The sequence below is a fragment of the Pongo abelii genome, chromosome 11 (genome assembly GCF_028885655.2).
Source record: "Pongo abelii isolate AG06213 chromosome 11, NHGRI_mPonAbe1-v2.0_pri, whole genome shotgun sequence".
NCBI lineage: Eukaryota > Metazoa > Chordata > Mammalia > Primates > Hominidae > Pongo > Pongo abelii.
The window spans coordinates 124,927,157-124,946,614 of NC_071996.2; the positions used below are offsets into that span (position 1 = coordinate 124,927,157).

The window sequence follows — 19,458 nt, forward strand, 5'->3', positions numbered from 1 at the left end:
TATGTGCAGTGGATGTCAGAGCAAGCACCTGCCTTGTCCTGTTTTTACAGCTGTGTAACTAGCGATGGCTGGGAATTTGAAATGTGGGTTCTATCAAATAAGGTTTTATCAAATTGGCATTGGTTTTTATACTTTTCTTCCTCCACCTCAATTTCAGGAGGTGATTTACTCAGACATGAAAGCTTTATCTCTGGGGAAAACTTTATCTCTGAAGAAGCTTAATTTTAACATTTCTAAAGGTAGATAGGTATTTTCCTTATTAGTCTTTATGGAACTACAGCTTTTGCCTTTAATTTTAATTTTTTCACCCAAATCAAGACATTCTAAAATATTAGATTGATGCAAAAGTAATGGTGGTTTTTGTCATCACTTTTAATGGCAATTACTTTTGTACCAACCTAATATAAATTAATCAAATGCTGAAGTGTATTTAAGGGAACATAAACATCCTTCCTTTAAATTTTTGGTTGTATTTGTAAATTTCCCATGAAATTCACATACAAGCCCGGGATTCTCTCTTGCCTGCACCCAAAAATGAAAATAGCATGTTCAACTATTTTAAAGTTTTCATATTTAGTATGCCCTTTACATTTGTAATATAATTTAGTGGCACAGATATTAATGGTAATCCCAGAAATAGAAGTCAAATGCAATAATCTTTAGTTTATAAATCTGTTGCACAGGGGCCAGCATAATTTCTCTGTAAAGAAATTTTATGATCTGGCCAGAAAATAAATATTTTAGGCTTTATGGGCCATCTGCTCCCTGTAGCAACTACTCAACTCTGTTATTCTATCTCCAAAGAAGCCATAGACAATACCTTAACAAATGAGCATGGCTGTGCTCCAAGAAAACTTATCTGCAAAAATAGGTGGCAGTTAAAATTGACCTTCAGACCATTTCATGCTATTGAAAATATGATGAAAGCAAGGCATCTTCTTTCTAGGAAGATGCTCTCTGGCACCCTCAGAATTCTGCACGTAATTCTAGGAGCTAAAGGCATACCCTGAGCCTATCTAAAAAGCTCAGTCCAGGAACCCCTGATTAACCTATTTATATAGCCCAGGTGACAACTCTGGCTGCTGAAATCCAAGTTAGACCTACCTTTACTGACTAAGGAGGGAATAAAATGAGACATGTGGCTCATTTCTTGAGTTTCTCATTGCTCTGAAAGAAATGGGCACTGAATTTCTTGCCATTACAGATACATTTAATGAACATCCATTCACTTCACTGGTGTGAAACCCTTTCTGCATCACACGGCAGGTACCGGAGAAAGGTGCTACAATGGGTAATTATTATTTTCTAGTGGGATGTCACCTCACATTCAGTTGACAGGAGTTTGACAGCATTAAGCCCCAAAGAAACTATAGCCACATTATAGTAGATACAAAGGACTATCATATCATCTTATAAAATATCACGTCATATCATGTTGTATTATAAAAGAAATCTTGATCTTCCTTTACCAACCATGTGCTCTTCTCTGGGGAAAAAAACAAGCTTCTGGAAATGAACCACATACTGTCAATGTGACATTTAAGAAAGGCAATATTCCAAGCATAAAAGAAAATTCCAGTAATTCCACATATCTTAATTCTTTCCTCCCATGGATTAGACTAAAATTTAATGCTTGAGTAGTTTAGAGAACATGGTTGCTGGCTTATGTCAGGATTTAAAGTAGCCCCTTTAGGACAAGCCAGTATTTACATATCCACATGAAATCTGTGTGAGCCTTAATAATGTCATTTAAAAGCCGTCAGCCAACACTGAACCTAAAGTCATAAATGTCTCCAGTGTGTCTACAAGTTTGGTATGAACCATTCTATGGAAAGTCCAGGCACCCTGTGTACTCTACTTCACACCCAAAGTCAGAGAAAATGCATTTCTTTATTCTTACAGGAAGCAACTGAAACTTCAGTAAAAGATGAAAACCTGCTATGATAATTGCGTTTTGAAATGGGTTTGGCAGAAAAGGGTTCTGCCAAAGGGCTTAAATATATGGTGTAACGTGCCTTATAAACCTAAAAATTCTATTTCTCATAACGACTGGAATTAAAGTGCCAACAGAATGCAAAACTGTGGAAAAAAGTAAGTCAACTTTAAAACTCACATTGTTAGCAAAATTTTGCACATGCAACTCAAAATACCTTGGAGCTGGTAGTTCTGCTTGGAATTCTCACTCCCGGCCCTTTGACTAACTGACTTCTTATCCCTGGAATAGTTCTCATTCCTGACTACTCCATACAAACTGAAATCTTCCCTTTCCCTGTCCCAATGCACCCAATTGCATCACATTTTAAAAAATTTCCTTCTTATGAGAACCTTCCAACTATCTTATTCATTTGTTTGTTGTTTATATTCCCATTAGAACATAAGCTCCAGGAGAAAAGGAATCTTTTGTTTTTCAGGTTTATGAGAATATCTACAGCCTTCAGAGTAATGCCTGACATCTAGTAGATACTCAATAAGTATCTGCTAAATGAACAAATGAATGAATGATGATGCTTTAGCCCAGTCCAGCTCACTAATCAGAAGCATCACTACCATAGCACTATGGCTGAGCACAGTGGCTCATGACTGTAATCCCAGGACTTTGAGAGGCCATGGTAGGTGGATGGCTTGACAAGCCTAAGAGTTCAAGATCAGCCTGGGACACATGGTGAAACCCTATCTTTACAAAAAAATATAAAAATTAGCCCGGTGTAGTGGCACGTTCCTGTAGTCCCAGCTACTTGGGAAGCTGAGGTGGGAGGATTGCTTGAACCTGGCGGGTGGAGGTTGCAATGAGCTGGGATCATGCCACTGTACTCTAGCCTGAGTGATGAACTGAGACCCTGTCTCAAAAAAAAAAAAAAAAAACCCACTGCCATAGCACTTTTGTATGTCACAAAAGCTAAGCAAAATAATAATAAGAAAGAAAGAAAAAAATGGCAATCATATGCTAAAATGTAAAAAAAAAAGAAAGGAAAGAAAGAAAATCAAGTCTGCAACCAAGGCAAGAAGATAGTTGATAGAAAAACCAAAGTCTCTGGTCTCATGTGATAGAGTAGTTTCCAGAGCTATCACAGACATTTAATACTTAACTGATTTTTAAGCGCCATTTTAAAATTCAATGCCTGGGCTATGAAATTCATTCTGGATGGGAAATGGAGCATTCCCCAAGAGCATGGGCAGAAAGGTAACTCCCCCATGATCAATGTATTTAAGCACTACTGTCACCTCACTAAAATGCTAAGGCAACCAGTCCAACACGTATCTTGGAGGAAGCAGCACCTTGGGTCTGTACTTCCATTTCCTAAGGCTTCATTAATCATGTACAACTTTTGGACTGTCAATAGCACTTCAGCGTCTTAGCTGTAAAACCCTTCAACCCTTCAGATAAGCCTTTGTTGTTAATCTCTCTCCAGCTGAAAGACAGGTTATAAGGCAGAGTCAACAGTTGGGATGCATTACGTTTTGACTCTGAAATAAAGCCCATGCTTCCCCTGACATTTGTATATGTTGCCACCACTAATTGCTTTCTCCCAGTCCTATCTGCTGTGGGTTAGTTTACATAAAGATGGCTGTTTTAAAGACGTCCCTCCTGACATATATGAACAGTGCATAACCTCTTATCATGGTGGTTTATGTGTTTTTACAACGAAGACAGTCAAGCAGGGCTGTCCATGATTAAACCAGAACCTTTTGGATGCATCAATCACTTGCTGCTGTCATGAAAAATTCTTGGCTTCCTATAGAGGTTCATTTCTTGTTGTGAGACTTTCCCATAACCTATTTTTCTGGTTCTACCTCTTTTCCCATTCTCCTCTCCAGGAATCTTTGTCTTTTTTTTTTACTGGGTTAATTAGGGGTTTGGTTTCTTTTTATTAGGATGACTTGTTTATGGCTGAAGTGCCTTATAAATTCTCAGTTATACATAAGAAAGCTACAATGCCAAAGACCAAGAAAAGTAGAATTGAGTATTTCATTTTCAAAATTATCTAGCCTGTGCATTAATTTACTTTCCTTGCAAAGCACTTTTTTATATCTTATCTTATTTAATAGCCACAATCAAATCTGATGAAAAAGTATTTATTGTTCACACCAATCTGATTACCAAAAACTAAGATAAGTTAAGCAAATCGCCAAAATTAAGACAGCCTATATGTGCAAATCTGTGATCAGAAACCCTGACTCCAAGGCTAAACAACCCTGCTTCCCTTTCATAGAGATACAAATAATGTAAAGAAAATAATAACCCATAATTACAAATTCTTTTTGAGAATTGGATAGAAAGTTTCCAACTTTCTCAGTTCACCCCAGAGTTCAATTTCACCTCACTTCCCTGCCCTTCATGATGATGACGGCTAGCTATCATTACTTCCCAGATGATCCTCTTTTATTATTTTTATGGGGATTATCTTTTCTGCCTTGTTCCTACCTTCTGTGCAAGAGACTAGCTAGGAGTTTCTATTAAAGGTTCTTTTTCTAGGTGGAAGATCACAGGAATAGGGCGAGGGGCAATTATATCTCCATAGCAGAATCTCTTATAAATCTAAATGTTGATAGCAAAGAAGATACCCTGGGCTGAACGTGGTGGCTCGTTTCTGTAATCCTAGCACCCTGGGAAGCTGAGGTGGGAGAATCGCTTGAGCTGGGAGGCGGAAGTTGCAGTGAGCTGAGATCACATCACTGGGAGACAGAGTGAGACTCCGTCTTAAAAAAAGAAAAAAGAAGATACCCCGTTCTCACCCCAGGGGATCTCAGAAAAATGTGTAATTAACCTTGTTTCATAGAAACATGCTGTGAATAACCACTGTATGACTTCCATGCATAGTGTCAAAAATGGCATCCAGAAATGACAGGACTCGGCCAATGACAAGCCACTCTTAATTATTCAGGGTGGTAGAAAAATTGTAATAACCTGGCTAAATGGCATTGGCAGATTATTCAAGCCTTCCACTTGGGCATATATTAGTGTCCCTCGAATCTTTGCATTTTCCAGTGGAATCCATAATGGGCTGTTTACGACTATAAAATGGGGAGTATGTGGGAAAAAAAAAAAGAGGAGGCTAAAACAGCACTTTTTTTTAAAAGAATTCAGTGGGATGATACCTGATCTTTATGAAATATCATGAGGCTCTTAAAATTTTGCAAACAACCAAATGGCAAATGATCAGTCTGGGGTCTATCTAGTGCCTTCGTTGAAGCTCACCTGGTGATCTTTCTCCCTCTATCTTTAATTTTCTTCAAACAAAAACCATCCACTTGGTTGTCTAGAGGTACTTTTTCCTTTTAGTAGCTAAAATGCTGAAAGGCAATCCGAAAGGAAGAAACAAGAATGTGGTATACTCACTAGCTAACGTCAGATGTTGAACTACTAAGATCCAACTGAAGCAGCAGCATACGTTGACGGCTGCATCTGAATCGTCCAAATGTCTTTGGTTGCTTTGATCAGTTTGTACAGTCCATAGGACAGACACATGAGCTGGCTTACCAACTAACAGGCAGCAGGACCATATGTTCTGAACTAAAAACCAACTATGTAATCTGGCAGTGGGGGAGTTGGTGTCTCAATCTGAATTTTTGTCCTATGACAAATGGAATGCAGTATGAAACTATACTATTACATTGCAAATTTGATAAATGACATGGAATGAGAAATTCCCCTGGAAAACTTGGATTTGAGATTTTTCATAAAAGTATGTTCATGAAAATGATTGATTGCATGAATGATAAAATGGCTAGAGATCAACCAATGAATCTTCTGAAACACTTTCATTAACGACACTTTGGGAATCTTTGGCCTTTGTTCTCACTTTTCTAACTAGTCTTTCACTAGAGCTAACTGCACCCTCACTGACCTATTTCATAGAATGTATGCCTCCCTCATCATTATATGATTAGTTACTTGCAGCTCTAAAGCAAAAAGAAATATGCTTTCGGGTAGATTAAAAAAAAATGTAGTTTACTTGAAACTGAAGGCTGCATTTTATCCTATGGTTTATGCATCAAAGCCTCGCTCTAGACATCCCTCCCCAAATCCCTTAGCCAGACTGCTAAGCATGTAAATCTTTGGGGTAGAGAATTGAACAGAATATCAGGGGCACCTTCAAGAGCTTGTTTGAAAATGGATGTGAGATTCCCAAAATTAAAGCACTTAAAAAATAAAAAATAAAAAAATAAAAAAGGAAAAGAGTCCCTCCCTTCTCCTGACCTTGGAAACAAGTAAGGACGATGTTATTTTAATTTGCATTCAAATTTTAACAACACAGTCACACAGCACCGGTGGAATCGACATTGGGTTTCCACCGAAGATTGCTCATCATTTCATTATGGTTCATTATGTTGATAACTGTCAGAAAGCATTAGCAGCGAGGGCTTTGAGTAATAGAACTGAAATGGTAATTTTAAAACAATACACTTTCTGGAGGAAATACAGCAGCGCACTAAATTCAATTAGAAAAGGCAAATGTAGAGACAAAGTAAGTGATGTTTGTTGTTTGGAACTTGGCTGTTTCAATTTCTTGATAACGTAAACCTGGAGAAAGCTTTTTCAAATCAGGACCTCTGGTCATAGATCTTAATAAATCTGCCCTCATTAGCTCTGAGCTCTCCTAGTATAAATTGTCTTAAAAGCTGCAATTGTGGAATATTTTCGGCCACGTCTATGTATCAATCAATCACTCTTTGTTTGTTTGGCACAGCTGACTGAAGTATTCAGGCCGTTTACTTGGAGACAGATTCGTGAAGGCCCTTCAAGTTGGCAATCTAAAATAATAATCTCTCATTTACAGAGTGTTCCCAATCACCAGGCTCTAATAAGTTTCATCAAACGAGTTAAATAAAGAGCACCCAAAAGCACAGGGACAGATTTCCAATTGAAAAATACGAAAAACTACTCTGGTAATAGTGCTCAGAAGTCAACGTAGCAAAATGACAGATGAGCTACATTTTTCTAGATATGCAAAGCCAATTTACTACCTTTACAAGGTACATTTCTAGCACATTTTGAAACACAATAAGGGGTTGGAAAAGAAAGTTATCTTAATGCCGGGTGCAGTGACTCAGGCCTGTAATCCCAGCACTTTGGGAGGCCTAGGCGGGCGGATCACTTGAGGTCAGGAGTTCGAGACCAGCCTGGCCAACATAGCGAAACCCAGGCTCTACTAAGAATACAAAAATATTAGCTGGGTGTGGTGGTGCATGTCTGTAAATCCCAGCTACTTGGGAGGCTGAGGCAGGAGAATTGCTTTAACTCGGGAGGTGGCAGTTGCAGTGAGCCGAGATAGCGCCACTGCACTCCAGCCTGGGCAACAGAGTGAGACTCTATCTCAAAAAAACGAAAACAAAAAAAGAAAGTTACTTTAAATATAACATTGATTTAGCTTCCCAGTGGGGGAAAAGAAGATCTTGCTCACTACAATCATTGAACAAACAAGTACATGACTAAGACCATCAGAAGTCTTCCTGCAGGGGTGTGCGGTTGACCACGCCCAGTCCTGCTGATAACCAGACTGCATTCCAGAATAAAGGGGAAGGGAAACAAGGAGAAACAGATCTGGAGAAGGGAAAGAGCTAGTCATTTGTAGAGTTAAAGGACATTAATTTCATTAATAAAAATCACATCAAAATCCCTGTTAAGAAAAGATTCATAAAATCAAAATCCTGCCATCAGCTTTAATGGCAGCCCTGAATGTGCAGAAATAATGGTGCTTGTTCTGGCAATGTTGCCAAAAAAAAAAACCTGTTGCCTTTCTTGACTGATACAGGTGTCTAAGGTGAACATTTACATTTCTACTCTCTGGCAATAACTTAGTGAGGATTCTGGAAGAAACAAACAAACAACAGCAAAATTAAAAAGAAAAATAATTCCACAGTGAGTGCATTTGGTTATATGATTCTACCCAGGCTGGATTTTCTTCATACAGGAGACAAATGAAGTATTCCATTTCCATTAAGGGAGAATGATCAGAATCCATGAAATACCATTCTAGAGTGACCACTGAGCTGAAGAACAGGTCTGAAAAGTTACAGGCATCAAAACAATCTCCTGTCTCCCGACAGCTGTGGGGCTGGGAATCTAAATCCTTGCTGCCTAAAGATGGTTTTACAGATCAGTAGCTTCAGCCTCACCTGGGAACTTGTCAGAAACAGACTCTCAGGCCTAACCTCGCTCCTCCTAATCCGCAGGTGATTTCCATGGGATTTTTGTGCACGTGGATGTTTAAAAAGCTCTGTTCTAAACTCCCTGTTCTAAAATAGTTATGGGCTATTTTCTAGAAAATGTTCCGATGGTGCTTCCATAGAAACATCTCAGTACATCTCACAGGCAGCCATTTATGTTAACCTAACCAGAGGCTCCATCAGAAGTATTCCCAAAGGTAAAGTTTGTTTGCAATTAAATTCTCTTAAGCTCTCCAGCAGTGTCAATGGTGCAAACTTCCTAGGCACTTTCCTTCTAAATTAGCCAATGTTACTTGTATTCACCTGGTCTAATCGTTCTCCAAGTGAACAAAAACCTGATTTTACAAGCCAGTGGAGCACAGTCTCTCTTTGGCTAGAAGAATGAGTCTCAGATAGTGTGTTTTATTTCTTCATTAGTGTGCCGTCACAGTGAGCGATCACTAAATGCGAGGCTGCATAAGAATGCTGGGGTTAAAGACAGCATAATGAACAAAGAAGGTGCCTGATTATCATGGCTGTCAGCACAAGGGAATTGGGTTTGTCACCTGGCTTAACCAACTGGTAAGAACTGATTAGAGGCTGGAATCAGTTTGAAAGGATCCCTGATGTTTATGCTCCTTCCCATCCCCACATCTTGTCAAGAGAATCCGATAAAGCTGGGGGCAGCGTGCGAATGGGGAGAGTTACTCTGTGGGTCATCTGAACAACAGGTTCTTTGAGAAACTCCTACTGTCTTCTCTGTTGGAAGGTCTACTACAGTATTGTCCAATAGAACTTTCTGTGGTGATAGAAACGTTCTCTGGGTCTGCTGTCCAATATAGTCTCCACTAGCCACATATGGCTATTGAGCACTCAAAATGTGCCAAGTTTAAATAACCTGAATTTCAATTTAATGACTTTAAGGTTAAATAGCCACATGTGTCAAGTGTCTACAGTACTAGACAATACAGGTCCACTATATTCACTAGGAAGGGAGATGTCGAAAGGAAGAGCCGTAGGCTAAGAATTAGAATCCAGTTCTGCTGCCTGACTTACGACTATATCTATTATCAGCAAAGTATAGTCACTTCCCTGATTATCCCTATCTCAGAGGAAGTCTTCAGAGGCATATGCAGTTAATGTTTAAGTTTAAAAAAATACTTACAAGTTTAGTTCTGTTGGCCGGGTGTGGTGGCTCTTGCCTGTAATCCCAGCACTTTGGGAGGCTGAGGCGGGTGGATCACCTGAGGTCTGTAGTTCAAGACCAGCCTGGCCAACATGGTGAAACCCTGTCTCTACTAAAAGTACAAAAAATTAGCCAGACGTGGTGGCGTGTGCCTGTAATCCCAGCTACTTGGGAGGCTGAGGCAGGAGAATCACTTGAACCCAGGAGGCAGAGGTTGCAGTGAGCCAAGAGTGTGCCATTGCACTCCAGCCAGGGTGACAAGAGCAAAACTCGGTCTCAAAAAAAAAAAAATATTTTAGTTCCGTTGGAGGGGTATGAACCTTAACTGTACAATAAATTAACAGACCAATTTTTGAAAATACTGATGCCTGAGTCCTACCCCCCGCCAGAAATCCTGGGGTACAGGGTAGCCATCAAGTAATTTAATTATGCACTCAAGGGTAAAAATCACTGATAGAGACGCAGTGAGATACGCTGTCAACCTGCTGTGGAGGCAATTTGAGGAAGGAAGTGACCAGCTGGAAATAAAAGAGGAAGAGAACAAACATTTATTAGATCCCTACCAGGTGCCAGACCTTTGCAAATATTTTTTTATTTCATTCTTAAAACAGCCCCAGAGGTAGATGGTGAGAATTCCAACTTACAGATGAGGAAATTGGGGCCTGATGAGGGTAAACTCTCAATATCACAGTGTTGGTCAGTGGTTAGAGCCAAGGCGATCCGATCAGCAAGATGATGGCGTCACCATCAGCACTTTGTTTCCTCTTAACTGAAGTGCTGCATATAAAGTAAGTGGGATGTGATAACCATTAAAGTAATGCACAAGGCTGGGTGCAGTGGCTCACGCCTGTAATCCCAGCACTTTGAGAGGCTGAGGTCCGTGGATCACATGAGGTGAGCAGTTCAAGACCAGTCTGGCCGATAGGGTAAAACTCTGTCTCTACTAAAAACAAAAACAGGTGTGGTGGTGGGTGCCTGTAGTCCCAGCTACTTGGGAGGCTGAGGCAGGAGAATCACAAACCCGGGAGGTGGAGGTTGCAGTGAGCCGAGATCACACCACTGCACTCCAGCCTGGGTGACAGAGTGAGACTCCATCTCAAAAAAAAAAAAAAGAATAAATAAGTAAATAAAGTAATGCACAAGACCTTGAAGTAGTGAAGTGTAGGAGAAGGAGTTCCAAGAGCAGGTATTTTCATGGACCTTTTAACAAATGACACAAAAAGCCACCAGCCTTCCTTCCCTTCACCTTGTGGAAAATGACTTCTGAAACATGCAAATGTTACTTTAATTTTTAGAATTTTTGGTCCATCCATATGCTAAAATCAAATTTTCTCTTCTTCCCCTTTGCATCCTTAAGATAAAGCTAACAGTTAAAAATACAATTCCAAGGGCTCAACTACCACAGCCTTATTACACATACATCAAATGTTCCAGCAACACAGACATATAGCCATCTTTGGAGGTTTCCTAAACTCCCAAGTAGGAAGAGTTGGTAATAAAGTGATGGGCACATGGTCCCCTTAAATGCTAAACAGGTCAGCATCATGAGACTGAAAAACACTTGGGAGAAAGAGCCAGGCCCTCCTGCCATCAGAGATACATTTCATGACACTCATAATACAATCAAATCTCAACCTAGGGAAGGCTTTATCTGCATGGAAAGTAAGTGGGAAGTACATGATGCAAATTGAGGGCCATCCTCAAAATGTCAGCCCCAAACACTTCCCCTTGAGTTTACTATTGTGCCCCAGATTCCCACAAGAAAATTGTTGGTAGCAGGTATGGATAAAGATGGGGAGTTTATTATTAAACTAATCACACAAATGGAACATAACATGAAAATATTTACATTGGAAAAGAAAAAGGTTGGGACTGAAGAGTTCAAACAAAAGTGGCCACCCAGAGAAAGTTCTTGGTCTATGGAGGAACAGTAAAGAAAGAAAGCAAAAACAATCCTTGCCTATTTACAGTTTTTCTGTTTTTTTTTTTTTTTTTTTTTAAAGACAGGGTCTTTTTTTGTCACCCAGGCTGGAGTGCAGTGATGTGAATGCAGCTCACTGCAGCCTTGACCTCCCAGGCTCAAGCAATCCTCCTGCCTCAGCCTCTCAAGTAGCCGGGACCACAGGTGAAAGGCACCAGTCTTGGCTATTTTTTTTTCTTTTTTTTTTTTTTTTTTGAGATGACAGAGTTTCCTCTGTCATCCAGGGTGGAGTGCAGTGGTACAATCTCAGCTCACTGCAACCTCTGCCTTCTGGTTCAAGCGATTCTCTTGCTTCAGCCTCCTGAGCAGCTGGGATTACAGGCTCACACCACCACGTCTGTCTAATTTTTGTATTTTTAGTGGAGGCGGAGTTTCGCTATGTTGCCCAGGATGGTCTTGAACTCCTGACCTCAATAATCCACCTGCCTCAGCCTCCTGAAGTGCTGGGATTATAGGCGTGAGCTACTGCATCTAACCTTTTTAACAGTTACGTCTGAGACTGACCCTAGGATTCTCCCTAACTCTAAATGTTTATGCTTGACTTGGGAGAGCCAGCAAGAGAATCTCCCAGATTCTCTATAATAGAATAATATAAAATAGATACAAAATATAAATATAATAATAATATAAAATAATAATAATATAAAATAGAAACTAGGTGAGTCTTGTACAACTCTGTCCAAGGGAGGGTGTGATCTTGAGCATGTTCCTTAATGTCTCTGAGCTTGCAGTTACCTTTTCTATAAAATAAAGACTATATCTACCTTACAGATTTCTTATAAACCACGTATTAAGATTTTTTTCAAGTACCTAATACATTACCTGGGCATAATCATAAAATTGTCATCATCATCATTATTATGTCTCATTATGAAAGAAACTCTGGAGGTTATAGCAATTTGAATACAAAGTCAAAGAGACCTGGAGTCTCACTCCACTCATTTTAAAGATAGGACTTGATTGCCCGGTGGCCCAAAGTGCTCAAATACCCAAAAACCTTTTATTTGCAGGGTTGTTAGCTCCAGACTGGCCAAAATACAGTTTGTAGTAGTTAGGAAACAAAATAATAATAGTCATAATGATAACTAAAGCTAATATATATATATATATTTTTTTTGTTGTTGTTGTTGTTGAGACAGAGTTTTGCTCTTGTCACCCAGGCTGGAATGTAATGGAGCGATCTCGCCTCACTGCATCCTCTGCCTCCTGGGTTCAAGTGATTCTCCAGCCTCAGCCTCCCAAGCGGCTGGGATTATAGGCGCCAGCCACCATGCCAGCTAATTTTTGTATTTTTAGTAGAGACGGGGTTTCACCATGTTGACCAGGCTAGTCTTGAACTCCTGACCTCAGGTGATCCATCCACCTCGGCCTCCCAAAGTGCTGGGATTACAGGCGTGAGCCACCGCTCCCGGCCAAAGCTAAAATATATGAAAGTGGCATCATCCTATGTAATGTACATAGCACCTAAACAACATGAGGCTGTTTAATACCAACAAGCATTAGGAGGCACTGTTATTAACTCCATTCTCCAGGTGAGAAAGCAGACTAAAGAGACTCAACAGTCACCCAGCTACACAACAGGCTAGGAAACAAACTCAAAATCTGTGGAAGGTGTCTGAGCTGAGCCATGAGGCTAGCCCTCCAAGCACAGATTCACTTAATGGAAATTCATGGGCCCAGTGCTCCCTGTTCCGATCAAGGTCACAGCCATTGTAGGGTCTGTGAAGCCCCAAGTGTACATGAAAGGAATGGTAACACCTAGGAACACTGTCCATATAAAGTGTGAGAAAATATTTCTTCACTCCTGCTCTTCATACCAAGCTTCCCAGCCTCATCCATTCATTAACCCAGCATTTATTAAATGCTATCATTAAACAAGCATTTATTAGGATTTGGGCCTAAGTGTTATGAACACAAAACTATGAGTAGAGAAGGAAGAGGTGTAATGACAACATAAGCAATGATCTCAGTGCACACTGAGCTGTCCTTTACAGACTGAAACCACATTCCCAAACCCTGCCGTCTACCTGTTTCTCCTGCCAGTTATCAAGCTTCCCCGAGTCCTCAGTGCAATGGCAAAGCCACTAATAAATTCCAATCTCAGCTCTAATTACACTGTCACACAACCTCTGAACACTCAATCTCTTCTCCACCAAGTAGTCTGTAGGCAGCTGTGCACACTGAAGGCAACCAGAAGCAGTGGGAAAGACCCTTTCTTTTTACAAGCATTTCCCCTGCTATGATTGAGAAAGGATGAATGTTTGATCTCAAGTGCCCCCTGCATGATTATCCTGGAAGAAGATCTGGCAGTGCCTTGCTAGGTGGTAATGAAAGCTGTTGGCATCACAGGAATGAGAGACAAGCATACAACTTACGGGTGCAGGGCATAGAGGCAGCATCATTGTCAGCTCTGAAAAAGCCTCGGTCACAGGTGCACGAGGTGGCTCCTTCCCAGACAGAGTAGCTGTGGGGTGGGCACTTGGCACAGGTGGCATCTGTGGAGAGAGCCTTGTAATATCCAATTTTGCAAGCTGCAGGGAAGAAGAAAAAAACAAACAAATATAAACCACTGCAAATACAGCAAAGCAAAAATGCAAAGCCACCTCCTTGATTCAGAAGAAGGGAGACATTCTTGCTAATCATTAGCGATCATGTGGCTTGAAATGCAGGTAATGCAACCAAAAACATTCATTGAGTATAGTCGCTCTTTAAGGGCATTAACATTCCTGGTCAGGTGACAAGAAGTCCAAGGGAAAAAATTTTCTTAAACCTGGCAGAATCAAGGAAAAGCACAGCAAAGTTTACCGAACGCCTTTCTATGTGCCAGATACCCTTTATACACATTATGCTGCTTAATTCTTACAGCACCCCTTTTCTACAGGCATTATCTCTACCTTAGAAGTGAGGAATTTCAGCTTTGAGCAGTTAATTGTGGGCACAAGACCATACATCTGCTAAGTGTCAGCACCCAGCTTTGACCCCAAGTGTTCTGCCCTCAAAGCCTGTATGCTTAGTCACATGCTATGGAATTTCAGAGTGTAGCCTTTAGCCAACCAATGGGAAGTGTATCCAAGTGCTAACAAAAAAACCGGTTAGTGATTATTTCCTAATTACAGCTACAGAAAGAACCAAATCGAAAGATCAACGAAAGCAACCAAGTAAAAAAGACGAGTTTGTAAGGCACGGGCCACAGTTTCAGGGTGAAATAATAAAAACTATCAACTGTAGACTTTGGAATATAGTATGCTAAGATTTGTTTTTTGGTCAGTGACTATTTTGCGTCTATTTTCAAGTTCATAAAACCCTCCTGTTTTTCCCTCTTTCCATTTTTCCAGCACCCTTCCCCGGCAATGCACATGCCTCCCGAGAGCCTGGTGTAGAGAACACGGGCCATATAGTTTTTTATACACCTGACATCCTTTCCATGACTTCATCTTCATAAACATCACACTGACACTGTCATCATACTGACACTAAGGACCACTTTTACTAGTGTGGAAAAACTCACTAATTCTGGGAAAACTCATAATAAAAAATAATGACTACTTGCTCCCCACTCTTTTTTCATCCCTCATGGCCTTTCAGGATCGCCTCTCAAATCTGTCTCAACCCCAAATAAAAATTGACCAACACCATCAGCATTAAACCCACAGAGACAAGGCCATTAAGAGTAAAGTGATTTCATAACACCAGAGGTTCAAAGAAAATGTGCCAGTAACCCACAATCTTTCCAGCATGATTCACTCCCATTTCTTTTCATTCATCATGTCCTTAGGACTTGTCTGTACTATCAGAAACAGCAGTGGGGAGAAGGACCTATCAGCCATTTTCCATCAGCCTGGCAGCCAAAACGGAACAACCATGCTAGCAACGCAGCAGATCTTATTGAAATGAGTACTAGAAAGAGATCCATGAAACTGCTTGATTCTCTCTGGAGATAGGGCCATCATCTCAATGTCACTACTCATCCATCAAGCATCTGTATGGCTTCCAGCTGAAGTCTGTTCCACCCACTCGCATATCCTGTTGGCATTTTCTTAATCATACTCTTGTAATGGCAAGCGGAAAGGGAATTTAGCAGGGGCTCAGGAAGGCACACAGTTACTTCACTCTTACTAACTAAAGTTGTTTATGGAATTTCCTTTAACAAGCCAAAACTTTATGACGTGTGGAGCACCGACAATAAAAGTGCTGGCAGATCAATCTCTCCCTTATTTGCTTTCGTCTTTCACTGGACCGGAGCATCTTAGAAAAACAAGTTGCTCCAATGACTGAGATTTATGTGTCTCAAGTTTATACACATTGCATAATTAGATAAGGTTCAACTTGCAAGGTGCTTTTTTGGTCATGCTTAAGATGGCCCTAGGGTTTTGATTAAAATCAGAAACCCTGACTTTGGCAGGAAGAAGGACTAGGGGTCAAGCCCGGCTTTCCCACATCAAACACAATGAGCCTCTGAACAGGAACACAAACCCACTGGGTCCCACCTGTCACTCAGTCAGTCACAGTCGACAAAAGCAGCTCGTGGCAACTCAGGACTGCAAAGAAGGCACAAAATGCTTTCATTTTTTTCACATCTGAATGTTTGCAGAAAACTGCATATTACTGACTGATTCTCATGCACCCCTCAATTTCAACAAGCATCAAAAACGAAAAACTCACAGTGGGAGTGGAAGATCGACAAGGACAAGAAACTGTCCAGTGACTGATTATCACAGAGTCCAAATGGCATATTTGAAAAGCTATTCTGATAAGACTACTTCCAGTTAAAAAAATAAACTCATCTTTTGCAAAAATCAAAATGGAAAATGTTTCCTTCAATTTCATTAAATTTCTTACAGTACAAAAACTTGTTGTATATATTATGTGAATTTAAGAAAAAAGTGCATTTGCAAGTTTACATTTTGTCCTATTTTTCCTCGAAGCTGGTATTAATATGTCACCAGGAATAAATATGTGTGAATTCATTTGGGAAATACAGTTTTATACCAATTTGGAAAATTGAAGGCTGCTGTTCTTTAAACACACACTCTTTTCCTTTTGCTTTTATAAAACAGAGGCAGAAAATACAAAATTGTCATTGTGCTATTCTCGGCAGCCTTGCTACCCTTAACACATTCTTTTGTCTCCAACTACATTAAGACCATGTTACTAATATTTCAGGATGCTTAGAAAGGCTCTCTCAATATATAGTAGTGGCTTTTCACGCACATAGCCATTTTGCTGCCTGCATTTAAAATGACCTAGTAAATTGATGGTTTAGTACATTTCTTTGCTCTATGTGGTGCACAGCCTTCCAGCATTTGGTACATAAATGTGTAAGTACATTCTGCATTTATTCACTACTTACTAGCATCTTGAAACTTTCACTATCCCTTTTATTCTAAACAAAACCCCTGTGAAAGATGTACTTGGCATAACAAGCATTGACTGTTACTATTTTTTATCCTTCTATTTTAGGTGAGAACTGCTACACTGTATTTTTGAATACTAATGACTTTGTGAGCAAGAAACTACTTCCTCCTGCCCTATTTCCACTGAAGTTTCAGTAGTTAATGAACCATATGAATGGGTGTCTTACTTGATCTTCTAGATATGCCATGGAGAAAAGATTAGTTCACATGTGTGATGCAAACTTTGCATTCAATTCCTTTAGCTTTGCTTTAATTATCTCTTTCTGCTGGCTTTAAATAAAAAAAGATGGAGGAGGAGAAGGAAGGGGGAGGAAGATGAGGAGGAGGAAAAAGAAGAACCAACTCTTCTTTCATTGGCTCACCCACTACCACAACAAAGTCGAATTTTAAGATAGTCTTGGTAACGTAGTATCTTCTGGATTTTTGATGCATTGATGTGTGTACATGACAGTATAATGCCCAATTTAATGAGCTGATTACACCTACTATTTGAAAAATTTTCTGTATATATACGGCTATGTCATTTTTCTGCTTTTTAAGAAATGTAGAATATTTGATAGTATCTGATTGTCTTTATGTTCATTTTAAAACTAAATTAGTGCCTCAGAGTAGCTAATAATAGCAATTGTGAAAATAAATATCAAGTATTCATTGAGTATTCATTGTTTTTATGCTCATTGGTCATTTAATTATCACAATAATTCTGTGAGCTTGAGGAATTATCACTGTTCCCATTTTGCAGATGAAGAAACAGGGTTTTCCGTAACTTGTCCAAGGTCATACAGTTAAGTGGTAAGGCCAAGCATCTAACTCCAGTGCTTATGTTTTTCTAAAAGTTTTTAGTGCAAAAGGTTAAGTTACCTAGAGTTAGGTCTGACCTTCAGCAAAAATATGACTTGGGTATAATGGAGGGGTAAGGATCTGGGCTGGTCCCAACTTCTATTTGTTCCCCCAGCCTATCCCCTTGCTGCCTGTATCAGCCACGAAGGCAGCCACACTTTGCTCTCTGTGACCCACTTTCCAGTTCAAGGCCCCCCAGAGCTACACTGTCCATTAAAATAACTGCTCACCCCATGTGGTTACTGAGCACTTGAGATGTGGCCGGTCAATGAATACTGGCTGTGAGTATAAAATATACACCAGATACCAAACACTTAGTATCCCAAAAGTAAAACATCACTAATAATTTTTATATGGATTACATGTTGAAAGCAATAATGTTTTGAATGTATACTTAAATTATTAAATTTAATTTCACCTTTAAAATTTATTTATTTTTTAATTTTTTTTTTGAGACAGAGTTTTGCTCTTGTCACCCAGGTTGGAGTGCAATGGTGTGGCCTCAGTTCACTGCAACCTCCACCTCCTGGGTTCAAGCGATTCCCCTGCCTCAACCTCCCGAGTAGCTGGGATTACAGATGCCTGCCACTATGCCCGGCTAATTTTAAATTTTTAGTAAAGATGGAGTTTCACCATGTTAGTCAGGCTGGTTTTGAACTCCTGACCTCATGATCCGCCCACCTCGACCTCCCAAAGTGCCAGGATTACAGGAGTGAGCCATCACGCCTGGCCTAAAATTTATTTTTCAAAGTGGCTACTAAAACACTTAAAATTATCTATGTGGCTTGCATTATATCTCTATCAGACAATGCTGCTCTAGAAGCTAGAGTATTAAGTATTGTGTGTGTGCTGCCGTGTGCACACACATACTACTCTTGCAAACGCAGGGTGCTGAAAGTGAAGGGGGATGTATCACAAACACCCAAGGACCTATTTTCAAAACTTACCCTGAACCTACTTAGAAGAATCTGATTCACTTCCTGAAGAACTGCTCTCAGCCAGCTAGGTAATTTTAAAAACCTAATTTGGGCTAAAGTACTAACAAATGGACATTAATGGGGGGTTAAAAATTACCTTCCCAGGTAACAAATTTGCACCTTAATATAGAGTCACTTGAAGGTCTGGAAATTCCAACGCTGATTCTAAGGAGAATCTGAACCATTTATGCACGCTGGTCCCCATACAATATTTGGCAAAGAGAGGCTTATAGCTCTCTCCAGCCCTATCTTGTGGGCATGATATTAGGCACACATGACCAAAAAGGTTCCATGGGGAACTCTGCCTTTTGTGTACTGGATATATAGTATATCCAGTATGCTCAGGAATCTATGTTAGAAATATCAAAATGACTTAATGGCCATTATTGAATTAGTTCTTCAATAAATTTTTCATTTGTTAAACTATTTCTTATGTTAATAATGTAAGAAAAAATGATAGGAAAGAAAAAATGTCTGTCAAAAAGCATTACAGCTTTTGAAGTTTTTGTGAATATGTGCAAGCCCCAGCCATCTTTGGGGAAGGTGTGAACATTAACCAATAAATTCTCCATAGTACAGATGGAATATTAAGGCACAAAGGTTAAGGATTTGCCCAAGGCAGGGTGATTTTCTAACACAGACAATATGGCTTAAACTAACATACTATAGATCTCTTCTCTTTCTTTTCAAACATGCAGGGTGAAGATGGACAATTGGAAATGTTATTGGACTCATCTGACTCTCTTCCATTCATGAACAGCCAAACGCTGGCAAATCCATATTGTCCAAATCACCTGCATTCTACAAGTGGTTTGACTGTTATCTGTTGAGAATAGATAAAAATTAGATTGTTGAAGGGACTTTAAAAATCATCTCATCCAGGGATGGGCAAACATTTCTGTAAAGAGCCGG

General features: G+C 39.9%; 1 protein-coding gene across 1 annotated transcript in view; it reads right to left on the reverse strand.

Annotated features, from left to right (window-relative positions):
• EPHA4 (EPH receptor A4) overlaps positions 1-19,458 on the reverse strand; it is a 147,882-nt gene that overhangs the window by 61,624 nt on the left and 66,800 nt on the right. Inside the window, exon 5 of the mRNA XM_024243504.3 lies at positions 13,691-13,846. Within this exon, the coding sequence (XP_024099272.2) occupies positions 13,691-13,846 (156 nt within the window). The remainder of the gene's footprint in view (positions 1-13,690; positions 13,847-19,458) is intronic.